Source organism: Nilaparvata lugens, chromosome 8 (genome assembly GCF_014356525.2).
Source record: "Nilaparvata lugens isolate BPH chromosome 8, ASM1435652v1, whole genome shotgun sequence".
Lineage (NCBI taxonomy): Eukaryota > Metazoa > Arthropoda > Insecta > Hemiptera > Delphacidae > Nilaparvata > Nilaparvata lugens.
Window position 1 is genome coordinate 37253260 of NC_052511.1, and position 21528 is coordinate 37274787.

Below are 21528 nucleotides of genomic sequence, written 5' to 3' on the forward strand. Positions count from 1 at the left end.
TTCTTTGCAACGAACTGCCTCATCAACATGCTCCAGCTGACTGCGGAAGTAACGTCGTATCACATCAAAGTCCAACATGCGGGTATGATTGACCAACACCAAGAAAGGCCTGTCCACAAGTGGCATGCTGCTCTGGCAACTTCTTCTTCAAATGTTCGTTGAACGTTTCTATCTGAATGTGACTCTAATTGATCTCTTTCTCTATGTGCAAATAGAAGATTTTGTGATTGAATGCATATTTCGTTGAGGTCCCTAAAATTTCTAGGCTTGAACTAGAATACTAATCTTGATCTTTCCTCTGGATTTAAACCTAAAACTTATAAAAACATATTTAAACATATATTAGTGACAATCTCTTCTTCTGAATTTTTCAAATGCAATAGTTTTGACTGCCTCTTTTATAGAACCATTAAAGTGGATTGAGCGAATCTGAAGCCTTCCAAGCACTCGTGATTGGCTTTCAGAAGGTTGTTCCGCAGCTTCTGACTGTCCTTATACACTGGCAAGTCAAGTTGATTGAAAAAGATATGAGCCGAAGGAAAATCTGTCGGTTGACCTCTTGTCATTGTGTATCTGGAATTTCTGGACTCCATTCATACCCTCAACGGCTGAAAAGCCTTGAATTGGCACTTTCAATGTACAGGTCACAAACTGAAGGAACTGTGCCCTTTCAGCTAGGTTGAATTCTTGTGGGGCTCTCCAGATCCATTGAATCTGGAGGGAGCTGTGCTGGTAATTGTGATACTCAGTGTTTGCTTTGAGATCATTGATGAAGATTGGGTAGGTCGAAAATGAGCAATTTGAGTTCCTGTTTGTTGGAAATACCCATCAGTCGGTTGGGAATGATGTCATAAAATCCTTTGAGGAAAGCATCCAGTTGCTTGTGGATGGCTCCAGTCATTTTCATCTGACAAACCAGATGTATGTACTCGAGCTTGTTCTCTTCAGTGATGGGTATGTTTTTTGTCCATCTGGTTCCAGTTCCCTCACCTCAGTCACTCCAACTCCTCGCACCTCTGCACTGAATGTCAAATCATATCCAATGCTAGAGATATGGTTCTTCTTCAAGTAGGCGAGACTTTTGTAGAAAGTGTAATCCTCACTTTCCATATCTGTGTACTTGAACAGAATATCCAGAGTATGCTTGTAGAAGGAATGAGTAAAGTAGCACTTGAGAAGTTTGTTGTCATAGATTTCTTTTGCAATCACCCTCCCGATGAATTTGAAGTAGAGAAGATGGTCCGGGTTGTAGTGCAATGAGGTATTTATAGTGGACATCACTTTGTCGGCATCTGATGTAGTGAAAAGTGCATAATCTGGGTTGAAAATCTCCCTCGATATGATCATATACCATTCTAACAACAGGCCTCTGGCATCCTGCCCTTCTTCCCCTTCAAAGACTATGTAGAAGCGGAAGTAGCACTTGAGAAGTTTGTTGTCATAGATTTCTTTTGCAATCACCCTCCCGATGAATTTGAAGTAGAGAAGATGGTCCGGGTTGTAGTGCAATGAGGTATTTATAGTGAACATCACTTTGTCGGCATCTGATGTAGTGAAAAGTGCATAATCTGGGTTGAAAATCTCCCTCGATATGATCATATACCAGTCTAACAACAGGCCTCCAGCATCCTGCCCTTCTTCCCCTTCAAAGACTATGTAGAAGCTGTACTTCCATACCTCAGGAGTACAATGGTGCAATTCGTGGAAGGAGTCCTCAAAGATGGATGCCCTCTCAATGTGCAGGGGGAGTTCTTTGCAACGAACTGCCTCATCAACATGCTCCAGCTGACTGCGGAAGTAATGTCGTATCACATCAAAGTCCAACATGCGGGTATGATTGACCAACACCAAGAAAGGCCTGTCCACAAGTGGCATGCTGCTCTGGCAACTTCTTCTTCAAATGTTCGTTGTACGTTTCTATCTGAATGTGACTCTAATTGATCTCTTTCTCTATGTGCAAATAGAAGATTTTGTGATTGAATGCATATTTCGTTGAGGTCCCTAAAATTTCTAGGCTTGAACTAGAATACTAATCTTGATCTTTCCTCTGGATTTAAACCTAAAACTTATAAAAACATATTTAAACATATATTAGTGACAATCTCTTCTTCTGAATTTTTCAAATGCAATAGTTTTGACTGCCTCTTTTATAGAACCATTAAAGTGGATTGAGCGAATCTGAAGCCCTCCAAGCACTCGTGATTGGCTTTCAGAAGGTTGTTCCGCAGCTTCTGACTGTCCTCATACACTGGCAAGTCAAGTTGATTGAAAAAGATATGAGCCGAAGGAAAATCTGTCGGTTGACCTCTTGTCATTGTGTATCTGGAATTTCTGGACTCCATTCATACCCTCAACGGCTGAAAAGCCTTGAATTGGCACTTTCAATGTACAGGTCACAAACTGAAGGAACTGTTCACTTTCAGCTAGGTTGAATTCTTGTGGGGCTCTCCAGATCCATTGAATCTGGAGGGAGCTGTGCTGGTAATTGTAATACTCAGTGTTTGCTTTGAGATCATTGATGAAGATTGGGTAGGTCGAAAATGAGCAATTTGAGTTCCTGTTTGTTGGAAATACCCATCAGTCGGTTGGGAATGATGTCATAAAATCCTTTGAGGAAAGCATCCAGTTGCTTGTGGATGGCTCCAGTCATTTTCATCTGACAAACCAGATGTATGTACTCGAGCTTGTTCTCTTCAGTGATGGGTATGTTTTTTGTCCATCTGGTTCCAGTTCCCTCACCTCAGTCACTCCAAATCCTCGCACCTCTGCACTGAATGTCAAATCATATCCAATGCTAGAGATATGGTTCTTCTTCAAGTAGACGAGACTTTTGTAGAAAGTGTAATCCTCACTTTCCATATCTGTGTACTTGAACAGAATATCCAGAATATGCTTGTAGAAGGAATGAGTAAAGTAGCACTTGAGAAGTTTGTTGTCATAGATTTCTTTTGCAATCACCCTCCCGATGAATTTGAAGTAGAGAAGATGGTCCGGGTTGTAGTGCAATGAGGTATTTATAGTGAACATCACTTTGTCGGCATCTGATGTAGTGAAAAGTGCATAATCTGGGTTGAAAATCTCCCTCAATATGATCATATACCATTCTAACAACAGGCCTCTGGCATCCTGCCCTTCTTCCCCTTCAAAGACTATGTAGAAGCTGTACTTCCATACCTCAGGAGTACAATGGTGCAATTCGTGGAAGGAGTCCTCAAAGATGGATGCCCTCTCAATGTGCAGGGGGAGTTCTTTGCAACGAACCGCCTCATCAACATGCTCCAGCTGACTGCGGAAGTAACGTCGTATCACATCAAAGTCCAACATGCGGGTATGATTGACCAACACCAAGAAAGGCCTGTCCACAAGTGGCATGCTGCTCTGGCAACTTCTTCTTCAAATGTTCGTTGTACGTTTCTATCTGAATGTGACTCTAATTGATCTCTTTCTCTATGTGCAAATAGAAGATTTTGTGATTGAATGCATATTTCGTTGAGGTCCCTAAAATTTCTAGGCTTGAACTAGAATACTAATCTTGATCTTTCCTCTGGATTTAAACCTAAAACTTATAAAAACATATTTAAACATATATTAGTGACAATCTCTTCTTCTGAATTTTTCAAATGCAATAGTTTTGACTGCCTCTTTTATAGAACCATTAAAGTGGATTGAGCGAATCTGAAGCCCTCCAAGCACTCGTGATTGGCTTTCAGAAGGTTGTTCCGCAGCTTCTGACTGTCCTCATACACTGGCAAGTCAAGTTGATTGAAAAAGATATGAGCCGAAGGAAAATCTGTCGGTTGACCTCTCGTCATAGTGTATCTGGAATTTCTGGACTCCATTCATACCCTCAACGGCTGAAAAGCCTTGGATTGGCACTTTCAATGTACAGGTCACAAACTGAAGGAACTTTGCCCTTTCAGCTAGGTTGAATTCATGTAGGGCTCTCCAGAACCATTGAATCTGGAGGGAGCTGTGCTGGTAATTGTAATACTCAGTGTTTGCTTTGAGATCATTGATGAAGATTGGGTAGGTCGAAAATGAGCAATTTGAGTTCCTGTTTGTTGGAAATACCCATCAGTCGGTTGAGAATGATGTCATAAAATCCTTTGAGGGAAGCATCCAGTTGCTTGTGGATGGCTCCAGTCATTTTCATCTGACAAACCAGATGTATGTACTCGAGCTTGTTCTCTTCAGTGATGGGTATGTTTTTTGTCCATCTGGTTCCAGTTCCCTCACCTCAGTCACTCCAAATCCTCGCACCTCTGCACTGAATGTCAAATCATATCCAATGCTAGAGATATGGTTCTTCTTCAAGTAGACGAGACTTTTGTAGAAAGTGTAATCCTCACTTTCCATATCTGTGTACTTGAACAGAATATCCAGAATATGCTTGTAGGAGGAATGAGTAAAGTAGCACTTGAGAAGTTTGTTGTCATAGATTTCTTTTGCAATCACCCTCCCGATGAATTGGAAGTGGAGAAGATGGTCCGGGTTGTAGTGCAATGAGGTATTTATGGTGGACATCACTTTGTCGGCATTTGATGTAGTGAAAAGTGCATAATCTGGGTTGAAAATCTCCCTCGATATGATCATATACCAGTCTAACAACAGGCCTCCAGCATCCTGCCCTTCTTCCCCTTCAAAGACTATGTAGAAGCTGTACTTCCATACCTCAGGAGTACAATGGTGCAATTCGTGGAAGGAGTCCTCAAAGATGGATGCCCTCTCAATGTGCAGGGGGAGTTCTTTGCAACGAACTGCCTCATCAACATGCTCCAGCTGACTGCGGAAGTAATGTCGTATCACATCAAAGTCCAACATGCGGGTATGATTGACCAACACCAAGAAAGGCCTGTCCACAAGTGGCATGCTGCTCTGGCAACTTCTTCTTCAAATGTTCGTTGTACGTTTCTATCTGAATGTGACTCTAATTGATCTCTTTCTCTATGTGCAAATAGAAGATTTTGTGATTGAATGCATATTTCGTTGAGGTCCCTAAAATTTCTAGGCTTGAACTAGAATACTAATCTTGATCTTTCCTCTGGATTTAAACCTAAAACTTATAAAAACATATTTAAACATATATTAGTGACAATCTCTTCTTCTGAATTTTTCAAATGCAATAATTTTGACTGCCTCTTTTATAGAACCATTAAAGTGGATTGAGCGAATCTGAAGCCCTCCAAGCACTCGTGATTGGCTTTCAGAAGGTTGTTCCACAGCTTCTGACTGTCGTTATACACTGGCAAGTCAAGTTGATTGAAAAAGATATGAGCCGAAGGAAAATCTGTTGGTTGACCTCTCGTCATAGTGTATCTGGAATTTCTGGACTCCATTCATACCCTCAACGGCTGAAAAGCCTTGAATTGGCACTTTCAATGTACAGGTCACAAACTGAAGGAACTGTTCACTTTCAGCTAGGTTGAATTCTTGTGGGGCTCTCCAGATCCATTGAATCTGGAGGGAGCTGTGCTGGTAATTGTAATACTCAGTGTTTGCTTTGAGATCATTGATGAAGATTGGGTAGGTCGAAAATGAGCAATTTGAGTTCCTGTTTGTTGGAAATACCCATCAGTCGGTTGGGAATGATGTCATAAAATCCTTTGAGGAAAGCATCCAGTTGCTTGTGGATGGCTCCAGTCATTTTCATCTGACAAACCAGATGTATGTACTCGAGCTTGTTCTCTTCAGTGATGGGTATGTTTTTTGTCCATCTGGTTCCAGTTCCCTCACCTCAGTCACTCCAAATCCTCGCACCTCTGCACTGAATGTCAAATCATATCCAATGCTAGAGATATGGTTCTTCTTCAAGTAGACGAGACTTTTGTAGAAAGTGTAATCCTCACTTTCCATATGTGTGTACTTGAACAGAATATCCAGAATATGCTTGTAGAAGGAATGAGTAAAGTAGCACTTGAGAAGTTTGTTGTCATAGATTTCTTTTGCAATCACCCTCCCGATGAATTTGAAGTAGAGAAGATGGTCCGGGTTGTAGTGCAATGAGGTATTTATAGTGGACATCACTTTGTCGGCATCTGATGTAGTGAAAAGTGCATAATCTGGGTTGAAAATCTCCCTCGATATGATCATATACCATTCTAACAACAGGCCTCTGGCATCCTGCCCTTCTTCCCCTTCAAAGACTATGTAGAAGCGGAAGTAGCACTTGAGAAGTTTGTTGTCATAGATTTCTTTTGCAATCACCCTCCCGATGAATTTGAAGTAGAGAAGATGGTCCGGGTTGTAGTGCAATGAGGTATTTATAGTGAACATCACTTTGTCGGCATCTGATGTAGTGAAAAGTGCATAATCTGGGTTGAAAATCTCCCTCGATATGATCATATACCAGTCTAACAACAGGCCTCCGGCATCCTGCCCTTCTTCCCCTTCAAAGACTATGTAGAAGTGGTACTTCCATACCTCAGGAGTACAATGGTGCAATTCGTGGAAGGAGTCCTCAAAGATGGATGCCCACTCAATGTGCAGGGGGAGTTCTTTGCAACGAACCGCCTCATCAACATGCTCCAGCTGACTGCGGAAGTAACGTCGTATCACATCAAAGTCCAACATGCGGGTATGATTGACCAACACCAAGAAAGGCCTGTCCACAAGTGGCATGCTGCTCTGGCAACTTCTTCTTCAAATGTTCGTTGTACGTTTCTATCTGAATGTGACTCTAATTGATCTCTTTCTCTATGTGCAAATAGAAGATTTTGTGATTGAATGCATATTTCGTTGAGGTCCCTAAAATTTCTAGGCTTGAACTAGAATACTAATCTTGATCTTTCCTCTGGATTTAAACCTAAAACTTATAAAAACATATTTAAACATATATTAGTGACAATCTCTTCTTCTGAATTTTTCAAATGCAATAGTTTTGACTGCCTCTTGTATAGAACCATTAAAGTGGATTGAGCGAATCTGAAGCCCTCCAAGCACTCGTGATTGGCTTTCAGAAGGTTGTTCCACAGCTTCTGACTTTCGTTACACACTGGCAAGTCAAGTTGATTGAAAAAGATATGAGCCGAAGGAAAATCTGTTGGTTGACCTCTCGTCATAGTGTATCTGGAATTTCTGGACTCCATTCATACCCTCAACGGCTGAAAAGCCTTGAATTGGCACTTTCAATGTACAGGTCACAAACTGAAGGAACTGTTCACTTTCAGCTAGGTTGAATTCTTGTGGGGCTCTCCAGATCCATTGAATCTGGAGGGAGCTGTGCTGGTAATTGTAATACTCAGTGTTTGCTTTGAGATCATTGATGAAGATTGGGTAGGTCGAAAATGAGCAATTTGAGTTCCTGTTTGTTGGAAATACCCATCAGTCGGTTGGGAATGATGTCATAAAATCCTTTGAGGAAAGCATCCAGTTGCTTGTGGATGGCTCCAGTCATTTTCATCTGACAAACCAGATGTATGTACTCGAGCTTGTTCTCTTCAGTGATGGGTATGTTTTTTGTCCATCTGGTTCCAGTTCCCTCACCTCAGTCACTCCAACTCCTCGCACCTCTGCACTGAATGTCAAATCATATCCAATGCTAGAGATATGGTTCTTCTTCAAGTAGACGAGACTTTTGTAGAAAGTTTAATCCTTGAAAATTTCATTCCTACACAGAAGTTGGTAATATTTTTCTACACAAAATGTCCGTTGAAACATAATTCGAAGCTGGAAAGTTCTCATAATTCAATATTCAACTAGTTCATCACTTAATATTTAAATTAAAAACGAATTTAAATTGACATACCTCATCCATTCCGATATTGATGCAGCCGCCTTGATCAATAAGTTCGACTGTAAGATTTGCTTCATCATCAATATTCCACACCAAAGCCCTATGATAGCTATTCTCTTCACTTTTTATGATGCAAATCGTGCCAGGCAGAACGTTATCTTTCTCAAGTTTCTGAAAGAAAATTTCAATGTAATTTGGGAAAAAAATGTGTCACTTTTGAATTACCAACCAAAGGCTGCTTCACGAAATTACCCTCCAGAGAAGTGTGCATTTCCTCCACTTCATTACTCTTGAATATTCTATAGAGAAGAAATCATTCAACAAATATTGTTATTATCAAGCATAATTTTATTGGTTATGTATTGTGTGACTTTGCTATGGTAGACAAACAAGCTATCAGCGCATGCGCAGACGGTCCATCTTACCTACCAATGACAGCTCTTTGATTGCGGTGCAATCTCTGGCACCGCGGTCAGAGTTCGAGGCAGGAATAATTTACCGGTAACTAGATTTTGGAACATTTAGGCCCGGTTTCCGAGTTCAGAATTCAGCTAAGTTCTAGACTTTGAAGAGCTGGAGCCAGAAAATTGGCTTTCCGGAACGGGGCGTAGTCGCAGTCCATGTTTAAATTAAATTTCGAAAACTAGAAAATTGAACAGAAAATAAAATAAAGAGAAAATAGTGTAAGTTTCAGCTATTATGAATTATTTAGGAATGTTCCATTTTGTCAAGGAAAAACGTTTCTAATTATAGAAATGAGAAAATAAATATTATAATAATAAAAACTGCGACTATGCCCCGTTTCAGAAGCCAATTTTCTAACTCCAGCTGTTTAAAGTCTAGAACTTAGCTCAATGCCGAGCTCGGAAACAGGCCCTTACTGTGAAAATGGTTCTCGTTGGGCACGGAACTTTCTATCGCTTGTCACCGCGTGGGACAATTTACCGTGTCCCAGAACCTCCACAATAGTATTATCATTATTATTATTGATGAATTTATATTTGATTATTTAGAAAAATTTATCAGGAAAACTTCACTGAATTTCTAGTACTAGCCACACGTCAATGTTTTTTACTGATTAATATTTTCATCTCATGAAAAATATTTTATCTTGATTCAAAGAGAATTGGTAATCAGTTAGTTTCATAACTGCAAGTTGTACTATATTCATTTATAATATAATAATTATTGGGTCCATGGCCGTCTTGTCTTACGTATCCTTGTCAAGACACTATTCATTCATATGGTTCAAGTTATCAAGTAACAGTTTACAAGTGGCAAAATGAAAATACAATCAGCAATAAAATAACAAATTGTGAAAAAGACAAAATAATAGATAAATAACAATAAAAATACAAGTATCATTTATGAGTACATTCAAATCGTATCTTGTAAGAGAGAACAAGGAAGACGACAATGAGAGGCTTTTACATCGACTTTTGTTTGAACAGAGCAACATATCATTTTCAATCAAAAAGATTGTTATCAAATGAGTTAGTTATAATTCTCAAAAAGTAATCATTTTCAAAAATATAGTTACCATTCCGATTTTCAATTAACAATATTACCGGTTTAATAATAATCTACTAGACTTACTTTTAGACAGTCACTTTCAACAACTGCGGCAATTTGTTCACGGACTGTCAATGCTTGTTGTGGCAATAACTGCACGTAAATAGTTGAGGTGTCCTTCACTGATACAACTTTGGCCCGCACCACCTGGCTAGGCAACATACTCAACTGGATTCCAGTTGCTGATGATTCTTCTACAAAAGACAAACATAACTAAAATGAAACATGAATCTACTAAATAATAATGAAAACCTCAACAAACCGCAAACGTTAAGAGGCGGCCGATGTCAGCTCTGGAAGCCCATCCCATTAGCCAGGCAAGGGCTGAAAACCAGTGAGGATAGAATCTTAACATTCTATACTCTCTGCTAAAAACAGTACAGTGTGAGAAGCGAGAGCGCTAGGAGAGAGAGTGAGTGAGTGAATAGAAGTGCAAATACAAAGGCAGATGGCCGTAACCAATCGATAGTTGAAAAGTCTGTCTAGTCTAGAAGCAAAGATAACATAATACTTCTTCTATTCTTTTGAATATTCGTTTGTCTCTGCAAAAAGCAACAAACAAGTCTAGAACCCAAGTCGAAATCACAGGCAAACACCTTGAAAACAAGAAGACAACAAAAAGTTTCATGGTCCTTTTATATCGCTTGTATTTTGATAATCATTCAAGATATATTACCGTCTTTTGCTCAAACATTTTTGGAAAACCTTCCTTTATAATTTTCGATAAGTGCAGTTTACCCCTATATCACAAATATTATCCAGTTATTACGTTGTAAAAGACGGAAAAACGTTTTCTGACATCTGTTTTTCATGATCAAAAATATTATTTTTGAGATTTCCATCATGGATATTATATGTATGCTAATGCTGGAAACTATTTGGAAACTAGTTTTCATAGTGAAGCGTACAAGAGAACATCACGTAGGGCTATACTGAATTAGACTGGTTACTATATTACATATACTATTCTTTCGTTTTTTCCAAACTCTTGGCTTTGCTTGAAAGCCAATGTTATAGAAATTCTTGGAAAAAATCTTTTCATATATTTCTAGAATCTAGTCTTTTAAACTTGATTGTGGAGGAATAAAAAATTATTAAAACAAAACACAAGCTCAATTCTTACATTACTGTACCGTACCGTTCAAAAGGAGAAGATTCAATTAAACATCAACAGTAACTACTTTTAAGGTTTTAGAAATGTAAATAAACTTTAATTTTTAGATTAAAAAATCATTGGTTGAGAATTCTTTATTTTCTCCAAATAAAGAAATTTGAATGAAAAAAAAATATTAATATAAATTTGGTTCCTTTTATTTTTGAATATAAGTTGATTAGTTCAGACCTAGTAGTAGTCATTGAGTAAATCAATAGACAATAGTGCAGGAATGTTGTGTTTTCTACGGATATTATATCTTCCAGGGAGTATAGCGGTATACACCTGTCATTCCGCTATTTCCATTGAGGTGTGTTTCACCCTTTCACACTATGGTATAGAGCTGATGAATAACTAGTTTCTGGTTTCTTTCTCATGACCAGACTTGGAAAAACCTGACTAATGAAATCAGAGAATAGTTATTGCAAGTTTGATTTGATATCGTTATTGGTTAGCCTAGTGGTTTGAAGAAAAGCTAAAAGAAAAGTTATTGCAAATCTGAATTTGACTACCAAAAAATTGATGAATATTGTAAGTTGATACTGCAACCGAACAATTTCTTGAATATTCATTCTTGAATACTGAACTAGAATTTATTCTAAATACTCATAATTATTTTTTTTTCTTTTTGTGTAGTTGAGAAATTTATATTGTGGTAATTATTCATATTGAATGAGAAAGACCAAGAAATTGTCAATTTTTTTGACAATTTCTTAGTCTTTTTCATTCAATACTCATAATTATTATCAATCAGAGTATAAGTATAACATCCAATTGCATTGCTACTACAAAATGTTAAATAAACCTAAAAGCGAGTCAGAGATAAATGCAATGACCTCATTATACTTTCACGATTGCTAAGTTCAATTGGATTTTGAAAAAAAATATATATATGTACCGTGGATGATTGTTAATTGTTATTGTTCGAGAATGGACCAAGAAATCAACAAAACTATAAAAATGATCCTACATATAATTATAAGACTTTTCTTTTACTTCTACAGAGTTACTTGATAGCTTTATTATGTAATAATTAGCTTGATCTAATAATTATTATTACATTGAATCGCTAGCACACTTTTTTTGCCGTTTTCGGCTAATCAAGTGTCACAATGAATTATTAGTATTAGAAAGTAAACCTTGATTACCCTAGTAAACCTACATTACCTTAGTAAACCTTACTTTAATTCCGTATAGCTCATATTGACACTTTATAATAGCTTCATTGACACTCTACATCATAGCATCAAAGGAAGTAGAAGGGCACCTATTGGTGATTTTTTTGTGGGAACAGTAGGATACTTTCTGGGTTTCTCCATGTTAGGCGATCCTCTCACTTTATAAGAGTCATATACACAATACTTGGGAGTCAAATATTAATAACTTAGCCAACGAGATTAAGTAATACCACACTCTCGTAGAAAAAAATGAAGACTAATTTTGTAGAAACATCGTCACCTATCTGGGAATATTGACAAACCAAAACTCTTGACTGTTATTCTTAGTGGAGGAATGCTACTAATAATAGACAATAGTGGAAGAATGCCTTTTCTTCTGTTGTCTTCCTAGCTCTGACATTCCGCTATTCAAGGGTTGGTTAGGCTATATATTTAGGGAGTGCAATCAATATACCTGTATCGGACTATCCTTCAGTGGGGCGATTTCTCGTACAAGTAGTGAACTTCCAGCAAAGAACTTTGGAAAGGAAGTACATTGTATTTTGTTAATACTTTGAATACTTCATTTTACTGGTATTTCCAATTAAGATATCAATTATTTCTATCACATTTTCGACAGTCAAAGAATTGATCTCTAATTACTTTTTTGTTTGAAGGAGATCGTATGACCCAGCAACTCACAGTTTATAAAATAAAATTAGTCAATTCGGCTCTTTTTCTTATGGGAAACTGAAATTTTATTTCATAAATCTAGGAATAATCCATTGGTTGAGAGATTTGATGTCTTATATACATCTATGTTTTATTCATTTATTCATTATAACTGTTACATTTTTTTTATACAAGCCTTCTTTAAGCAGATGGAAACATTTTTCTAGAAATCCCCATGTATAAGCACCGCTCGGTTTCTTCTTCACCAAAGCCAAGTCCGACGCTCTCTTAAGGGCCAGTTTCCGAGCTCAGGATCTATAAGTTCTGGACTTATAGAGTCCAGGACTAAAATAAGCGCTCGGGTCTGAATTGTCTTTCTGAGTCACGGGTTTATCTTCTAAACTCCGGGATTCTATTAAGACCTCGACTTATTTGAGTCCACGACTTGAAGCAAAAATCATGAGGGAAATTCTCAATATTTTGTTGTTGTATTGTTGTCATTATAGCAAAACATCTGATTGAAGCGTGCTAAAATACGTTTTGATTTCTTTGTACTGTGCTAAGGTCTGTAAATTCAAAGCAAACCCTAACCGTTTGAAACATGAATGAATAGACATTTTATTTTACGTTATGCTATTATCTATATAAATAAAAATCGAGCCTCAAATTTTGACGTTCAATAACTTTTTATGTGTGCATCGAATTTGATGATTTTTTTTAGTTGTGTTCGTTATGTTTAGGACCAGGTTTATGGTCTATCAAATTTATAATCCGACTTCAGGACTCTTTTCTACGGTCCTTCAAAGTTTACATGTTATGAACCATCAGATAGAAACGAATTGAATATTTTTTAAATGAAATACGCCACATTTATTTTCATTCTATAACTGAAAAGATAGGTAGGATGACACAAACTGTTCCAGTAAGAGTAAGGATAATGTGATGGAGGCTATTAAGGTTGTTACAAGACAATCCATTCCAATAGCACTTGTGGCATAAGGGTAACGAGCTCGGCTTCAAAGTGAAAGATACTAGGTTCGAGTCCCGAAGAAGTTTCAATTTTTTCCCTCAAAACGTACTATTATCTATATAAATAAATATCGAGCCTCAAATTTTGACGTTCAATAACTTTTTTATGTTTGCACCGAATTTGATGATTTTTTTTAGTTGTGTTCGTTATGTTTAGAGGACCAGGTTTATGGCCTATCAAATTTATAATCCGACTTCAGGACTCTTTCCTACGGTCCTTCAAAGTTTACATGTAATCCTTATGGGACAAGATTTGTGAGCTGGCCACACACAGTAATAAAAATCAGCTGTTATAATCATTGCGTCATCCAACAGCCGTCGGTAGATCTGTTTTTCTATTTACGTTCAGCTACTCTATTTACGTTCTTTTCCATCGGTGGAAAGTACGATCAACTGATCAGTGAACGAACTGGATATGACGTATTTTTTTCTTATCAGTTAGACCAAAGACCTTGAAGAGGTATAAACGCACAATACCTATGCCTTCCCAATGCTAGCTCTTACTTGAAATTAAAGGTTTCATTGAGGTATTTTAGCGCGAGATATTATATAATATATACATATTTTTGTAATATTATAGATCACAAAAATCTTCAAGATCTTTAGTATGTAATAATCTTCCAGGCTGTCCCCTTAATGGCCGATTTCAATTCCAAATAATCCAGCGGTGCATGTGAGTCTATGCATCGTTCAACGACAAAACAGTGACATACCCTTATTCACAACTCCTCAAATCATCCTGTTCAACACAAACACTCAGCTTTCCTATCTATGCTACACAGACTTCAAACCATCCCCCTCTCACCTGAACACTACAAAGCAGAACTCAATACCATAAAATATCTAGCACAACAGAACGGATACAAACACAACCTAATCGACAAAATCAAAAATAAAAAGCAAGAGAAGGACAAAACTGAAAAGTTCATAACACTGACATACATAAACAACAAATCCAACAGAATAGGAAGTATTTTTCGAAAATCTGGGTATAAAGTAGCATTTAGAACAAAAAATAAAATCTACAAGCAAATCAATAAGAGAGAAAAAATTCAAGACAACAAAAAACTCAAACTCCCAGGAGTATACAAGCTAAAATGTAATGTGATAAATTCTATATCGGACAGACAGGCCGTTCCTTCAATCAAAGATACAAGGAACATATCCAGGGACTAAAAACAAAAACAGAATCTGCATTCGCCGACCACCTAATTCAAGAAAATCACAAACATAAATACTGATCTACAAATCATACACATAAAAAACAAAGGACCAGAATTAGACACAATAGAACAATTTGAAATATACACCCAATTTAAAAGCAATAGACAATGTATATTAAATGAACAAACCAACTTCAAATCCCACATCCTCTTTGATTACCTTCTTAGCCACTAATCCAATAGACACCAACAGCACCAACAGACATTAATCCAATAGACACCAACAGCACACTAAAAATTGCCATCCTATCCTTCTACTTGACTATGAGTACAACCAAGAAGATGGCGGAACTGCCGAAAGATCTCGTTGTCCAGTGAGTGATTAATTCATTTATTGTAAAATATCTTACTGCTAGTCGTTTTTTCTAAAAGCAAAAAGTGATTCAATAATAAGCAGTTCGTGATGGAAAACAACATTGAAGAACAAAACAGTGCTTCGTTCAGAGCCACGTTCACTCACCGATCAGTGGCTTTGAACTCAACCATTGAGTTTGAATCATTTGATCATAGTGGCTTGTAAACCACTTGAAACAGTAGGTTGATTATCATTTCTCAGCTGTCTTCATCATTTTTTCCGTCAACTATCCACGCTCTAAACATAATATTATACGGACATCATACCCTGCTTAAAATGTAATACATGAAATAATCAAAGTTTTAATACCATTCCTATAGCTCAAGTCTTGTTGTAGGCTATGATTTATTAACCAATATCGGGGCGCCAAGATTTGCTCGTTATTTATTTATTGATAAACAGAACACAATATTATTCTTCAAAATGATTGGGGAAGGACTAACAGGCACAGCCAAAACTGTTTCTTTCCCGAATTTTGATTTATACACTCTAAATATTCCAAAAAGTAGGTTATGTTCCATACACTTGAATTCAGGTAAAATTTTCAGTCCAAATATTTTAAAACATAAAAGTTCTAATTTAGATTGTTTACATACAAAATTGAATAACGAAATAACTCTTCATAACACACATCACTAATCACTTACAACTGTAAAATAATGATTAACTTTGAATATTATGATTATATACCATCTCATGTCAACAAATCAGATTATTTTGATCGAGTCAATTAAAATTTCTAGATTTCTCGCGAGATAGGGTAAGCTAATTCATTACACAGCTGATCTCCCACACAGGCACACGCATCTTCTGTTATCGACGGACGACGAAATTATCATCTGTTTTTCCAAGGATGAATTATCCTTTTCATGTACTTCAGCGTGTTTTCCTAGGGATGAGACCTAGTGCAATCGAATTTTTATATCATAAACCTACTATATTCCAAATTTCGTGAAAATCGTTAGAGCCGTTTTCGAGATCCGTTGAACATAAATAACCAGATAACTAGATATAAGAATATAAACAGATATACAGAAAGTGCCTGCTTAATATAATAGGATTAAATTCAATTTAAGATAGATCCTCTCACATTAAACTCTACACTTAATTATTATAATCTAAGGGCCACCGCTAACAAATATGTAACCTATAACACTAATATTGGATAAATTATATAAGGAGGCAGTTAAATTACATATTACATAATTAGGTACTAAAATAATAAACCTTATTCCAAATCACTTTCTCATGGACAATAAGATCAGCGGAAAAATTAGACTGGATATAAAAAACTGGACATACAGTAATTTCTTCTTCCATTTAGATATATGACTCGAGATTTCTGCTCCAGCATTGTTTTTTCATTAGTTTTTTCTCATTTTTCAGTGGACTCGTTTACCTTTATTTTGCGTACCTATTCCTCTGTTTTCTCCCTTCCCTTTTCTCCTCATCACTTCTCTCTTCTCTTCTTTGCCTGCCTATTACATGGGAAACCATAGTTGACTAGGTATAGGTATCTTCCTCTCTTTTTTTTTCTCTTCTCCAACACACCCAACCACAAAGCCAATGTTTTTTTTTATATTTGTAGCAATTGAATGTATTTTATTTGTTTTGTAATTCTTATTAATTTTGTTTTGTCTTGTTTTGTGTGTTTAAAATAAATTGAAATTGAATAGTAGGGATAGCGATTTAAGTTTCGAACACTACATACTCATTAAAACAACAACTTGTTACGTCGTAGAATCTGCAATCATCTGTGGTTTCCGCTCAAATCCAAATGAACGTTGCTACATGTAAACAGAGTCAATGGCTCGCGTTGAAATACAAATACATTGGGCGAGCACCTAACTCGGCTAATGCAAGCAATCTGACTGGCAAACACCAATCGATGTATGTTGGCTCACTTCAAACTGTCAGTATTGGTTGAATGGGACGCATTCATAAGGAATGCTGCCAGTGAGGAGAGAATCTCGTCCGTTCGAAGCAGGGGTGCTCCTAGCCCATTTTTGTCCATTTGGACAGAGAGAGAGAGAGAGAGAGAGAGAAAGAGAGAGAGATGCTCCATGTCAATTCAGGGAAAGAGAGAGATAGAAGAGTATGGAAGTCTAGAGAGAAGTCAATAGAGATAGAAGTCTAGATATAGATAACAGAATGATGTTCCTTGTCCATTAGGAGAGAGAGAAAGACAGAGCTGCTCCTTGCCCATTAGGAGAGATTGATTGATTGATTGAGTACTCTATTTAAGTAGATTACAATATATACTGGCATATACACTTATATACAATAGCTTACAATACAGCAAAATTATAGATGAATTTACATAATATAGACTAACAAAATAATTATTGAACTGTATATGATATGAAAAAGCAATTTGTAATATAATAACTATAAGAGGGAGAGAGAGAGAGATGCTCCTTGTCCATTTAAAAAGAGAGAGAGAGACACAGCTGCTCCTTGTCCATTAGGAGAGAGAAAGAGAGAGTGATGCCCTTGTCCATTCGGAGAAAGTGAGAAAGAATGATCGATAGAGAGAAATAGAGAGAGTGACAGAGAGTGAGAGAGTGATGCTCCTTGTCCATTTGGAGAGAGAGAGAGACAGAGTTGCTCCTTGTCCATTAGGAGAGAGAGTGATAGAGTGATGCTCCTTGTACATTTGAAGAGAGATAGAGACAGAGCTGCTCCTTGTTCATTAGTAGAGAGAGTGATAGAGGGATCTCCTTGTCCATTTGAAGAGAGAGAGAGAGAGACAGAGCTGCTCCTTGTCCATTAGGAGAGAGGGAAAGAGAGAAATGCTCTTTGTCCATTTGAGAGAGAGAGAGAGAGAGAGACAGAGCTGCTCCATGTCCAATAAGAGAGAGGGAGAGATAGCGATGCTCCTTGTCCATTCGGAGAGAATGAGAGAGAGATATCAATAGAGAGAGAGAGAGAGAGAGAGAGAGAGAGAGAGAGAGAGAGAGAGAGAGAGAGAGTGAGAGAGATGCTCCTTGTCCAATTGGAGAGAGAGAGACAGAGCTGCTCCTTGTCCATTAGGAGTGAGGGAGAGAGGGTGATGCTCCTTGTCCATTTTAAAAGAAATAGAGACAGAGCTGCTCCATGTCCATTAGGAGAGAGGGAGAGAGAGAGATGCTCCTTGTCCATTTGAAGAGAGAGAGACAGAGCTGCTACTTGTCCATTAGGAGAGAAGGAGAGAGAGGATGCTCCTTGTCCATTTGAAGAGAGAGAGAGAGACAGAGCTGCTCCTTGTCCATTAGTAGTGAGGGAGAGAGAGAGATGACCCCTGTCCATTTTAAGAGAGAGAGAGAGAGTGACAGAGCTGCTCCTTGTCCATTAGGAGAGAGGGAGAGAGAGATGCTACTTGTCCATTTGAAGAGAGAGAGAGACAGAGCTGCTCCTTGTCCATTAGGAGAGAGAGTCATAGAGAGTTGCTCCTTGTCCATTAGGAGAGAGGGAGAGAGAGCGATGCTCCTTGTCCATTTGAAGAGAGAGAGACAGAGCTGCTTCTTGTCAATTAGGAGAGAGGGAGAGAGTGAGAGATGCTCCTTGTCCATTTGAAGAGAGAGAGGCAGAGCTGCTACTTGACCATTAAAGAGATAGAGATTGATTGATTGATTGATTAGCTGCCTTTATTAAAAACCTAGGAGGGCGAAGTTAGGGCGCAGCCGGCCCTCTCTTACACTTAACCCTCGAAGAGAGAGAGAGAGAGTGAGTGATGCTCTTTGTCCATTTGAAGAGAGAGAGAGACAGAGCTGCTCCTTGCAATTAGGAGAGAGGGAGAAAGTGAGAGATGCTCCTTGTCCATTAGGATTGATTGATTGATTGATTGAGTACTTTATTTATGTAGATTACAATATACTGGCTTATACACTTATTACTTTCCTTGCCCTACTACCATAGGTGAGGAAAGTATTGCTTTCCAAAAAAATTAAGGTACCCCAATTTCAAGTTTTCTATACGTTTCAAGGTCCCCTGAGTCCAAAAACATGATTTTTGGGTATTGGTCTGTGTGTGTGTGTATGTGTGTGTGTGTGTGTGTGTGTGTATGTGTGTGTGTATGTGTGTGTGTGTATGTGTGTGTGTGTGTATGTCTGTGAACACGATAACTCCATTCCTAATTAACCGATCGACTTGAAATTTTAAACTTAAGGTCCTTATACCATGAGGACCCGACAAAAAGAAATTCAATAAAATTCAATTCAAGATGGCGGAAAAAATAGCGGATAGTTACTAATTACTAAAACCATGTTTTTCACGTTTTTCTCGAAAATGGCTCTAACGATTTTCTTCAAATTTATATAATGGATAGCTAGCTATTCATAAGCCCTATCAACTGGCATAAGTCTCATTTCAGGGAAAATTTCAGGAGCTCCGTAATATTCTTGAGAAAAATGGCGGAAAATGACTAAAAAACCATGTTTTTCACGGTTTTCTCGAAAACGGCTCTAACGATTTTCTTCAAATTTTTACCATGGATAGCTATTTATAAGCCCTATCAACTGACATGAGTCTCATTTCTGAGAAAATTGCAGGAGCTCCGTAATATTCTTGAGAAAAATGACAGTTACTAAAAAACCATGTTTTTCACGATTTTCTCAAAACGGCTCTAACGATTTTTTTCAAATCCATACCCTGTATAGTTATTTATTAGCTCTATCAACTGACATGAGTCTTTTTCCTGGGGTACTAATGGGGTGTCCACCCAATCCTTGAGAAATGGACTTTGTAACCTCCTTCTCGTGCATGAGATAGGTAGGTACACGGTTTTTACTTTTTCTTCTTCCATATACCGTGGGTACGGTAGGTAGAGCAGTTTATAAAAATCTGGTGTGGTACACTCACACAACTTTCCTTGCTCATATTTGAAACTACGATCAGACTTTTGTATATGTGTATATATAATTGTTTTCAGAGTACTTTTTCCTTTGTGTAAATTGTGAAATTCGATGATTTTTTTTAATTTTCTCAGAAACGAGACTCATGTCAGTTGATAGGGCTTATAAATAGCTATCCATGGTATGAATTTAAAGAAAATCGTTAGAGCCGTTTTCGAGAAAACCGTGAATAACATGGTTTTTTAGTGATTATCCGCCATTTTTCACAAGAATATTACGGAGCTCCTGCAATTTTCCCAGAAATGAGACTCATGTCAGTTGATAGGGCTTATAAATAGCTATCCATGGTATAAATTTGAAGAAAATCGTTAGAGCCGTTTTCGAGAAAACCGTGAAAAAGATGGTTTTTTAGTAATCATCCGCCATTTTTTCCGCCATTTTGAATTCAATTTTATTGAATTTCTTATTGTCAGATCCTCATGGTATAAGGACCTTAAGTTTAAAATTTCAAGTCAATCGGTTGATTAGGAATGGAGTTATCGTGTTCACAGACATACACACATACACACATACACACACACATACACACACACACACACATACACACACACACACACACACACACACAGACCAACACCCAAAAATCATGTTTTTGGACTCAGGGGACCTTGAAACGTATAGAAAACTTGAAATTAGGGTACCTTAATTTTTTTTGGAAAGCAATACTTTCCTTACCTATGGTAGTAGGGCAAGGAAAGTAAAAAGAACACAGTCATAGTCAAGATATTTCATCTGTAGAACAGCTGTTTTGACGAATTTCAAAAACAATCATCGAATTTCACAATTTACATAAAGGGAAAAGTACTCTGAAAACAATTGTATATATACATATACAGTAGTCGGATCGTAGTTGCAAATATGTTGCCGTCAATCGTCATTATGTTATTCCCCTAAATTATTCTCGTTTGATAATGAGGCTTATAGTTCAATGAGCAAGGAAAGTTGTGTGAGTGTACCACACCAGATTTTATAGAATAGCTTACAATACAGCAAAATTATAGATGAATTTACATAATATAGACTAAGAAAATAATTATTGAACTGTTTATGATATGAAAAAGTAATTTGTAATATAATAACTATAGATAATTATATTGTTATGCATCTACATAAATTGGCGGAGCTTTGGACATATCAATGTCCATTCTTCGGAAAGAATATTAAAAATATCCTCCCCAATAACTCTCTACCAAATGTCCAAATAACTCTCTACCTTGTCCGTTTGAAGAGAGAGAGAGAGAGAGAGAGAGAGAGAGAGAGAGAGAGAGAGAGAGAGAGAGAGAAAAGGAGAGAGAGAGAGACACCTGCTCCTTGACCATTAGGAGAGAGGGAGAGAGAGATGCTCCTTGTCCATTCGAAGAGACAGACATAGCTGCTCCTTGTCCATTAGGAGAGAGGGAGAGAGAGATGCTCCTTGTCCATTCGAAGAGAAAGAGACAGAGCTGCTCCTAGTTCATTAGGAGAGAGGGAGATAGAGAGAGAGATGCTCCTTGTCCATTAGGAGAGAGGGAGAGAGAGATGCTCCTTGTCCATTCGAAGAGACAGACATAGCTGCTCCTTGTCCATTAGGAGAGAGAGAAAGATATATCGATAGAGAGAGATAGAGACTGTGAGTGAGAGAGTGATGCTCCTTTAGTACATTCGGAGCGGTCCATTCGAGCTTTAACGGTGGTTAGCTGTGGTGATCGGTCCCTAAGCTCAACATTTGAAATTCAAAAGGAAACGGTGGCCCTATCCCATTAG

At 37.6% G+C, this 21528-nt stretch overlaps 1 protein-coding gene and 5 pseudogenes across 1 annotated transcript; all 6 read right to left on the reverse strand.

Annotated features, from left to right (window-relative positions):
• Positions 1-398: 398 nt before the first annotated feature.
• LOC111055230 lies at positions 399-1992 on the reverse strand (annotated as a pseudogene).
• Positions 1993-2147: 155 nt separating this feature from the next.
• Positions 2148-3489, reverse strand: LOC120352727 (annotated as a pseudogene).
• A 155-nt stretch (positions 3490-3644) lies between these two features.
• Positions 3645-4986, reverse strand: LOC111059710 (annotated as a pseudogene).
• A 155-nt stretch (positions 4987-5141) lies between these two features.
• On the reverse strand, positions 5142-6768 carry LOC120352852 (annotated as a pseudogene).
• A 41-nt stretch (positions 6769-6809) lies between these two features.
• On the reverse strand, positions 6810-7512 carry LOC120352853 (annotated as a pseudogene).
• Positions 7513-7687: 175 nt separating this feature from the next.
• Positions 7688-9770, reverse strand: LOC120352728. The gene is made up of 2 exons (XM_039434667.1): positions 9329-9770; positions 7688-7903 (listed from the first exon to the last, which is right to left on the reverse strand). Exons 1-2 carry the CDS (start codon positions 9464-9466, stop codon positions 7703-7705), a joined length of 339 nt encoding a protein of 112 aa, XP_039290601.1. The 5' UTR covers positions 9467-9770; the 3' UTR covers positions 7688-7702.
• Between the last annotated feature and the right edge of the window lie 11758 nt (positions 9771-21528).

Bases quoted from the DNA above. Each gene is read 5' to 3' on its own strand.
- LOC120352728 (XM_039434667.1), bottom strand. From the start codon at position 9,466: ATGTTGCCTAGCCAGGTGGTGCGGGCCAAAGTTGTATCAGTGAAGGAC. The intron at 7,904-9,328 runs GTAAGTCTAGTA...ATTTTCTTTCAG, and splicing joins TTGAAAGTGACTGTCTAAAA to AAACTTGAGAAAGATAACGT.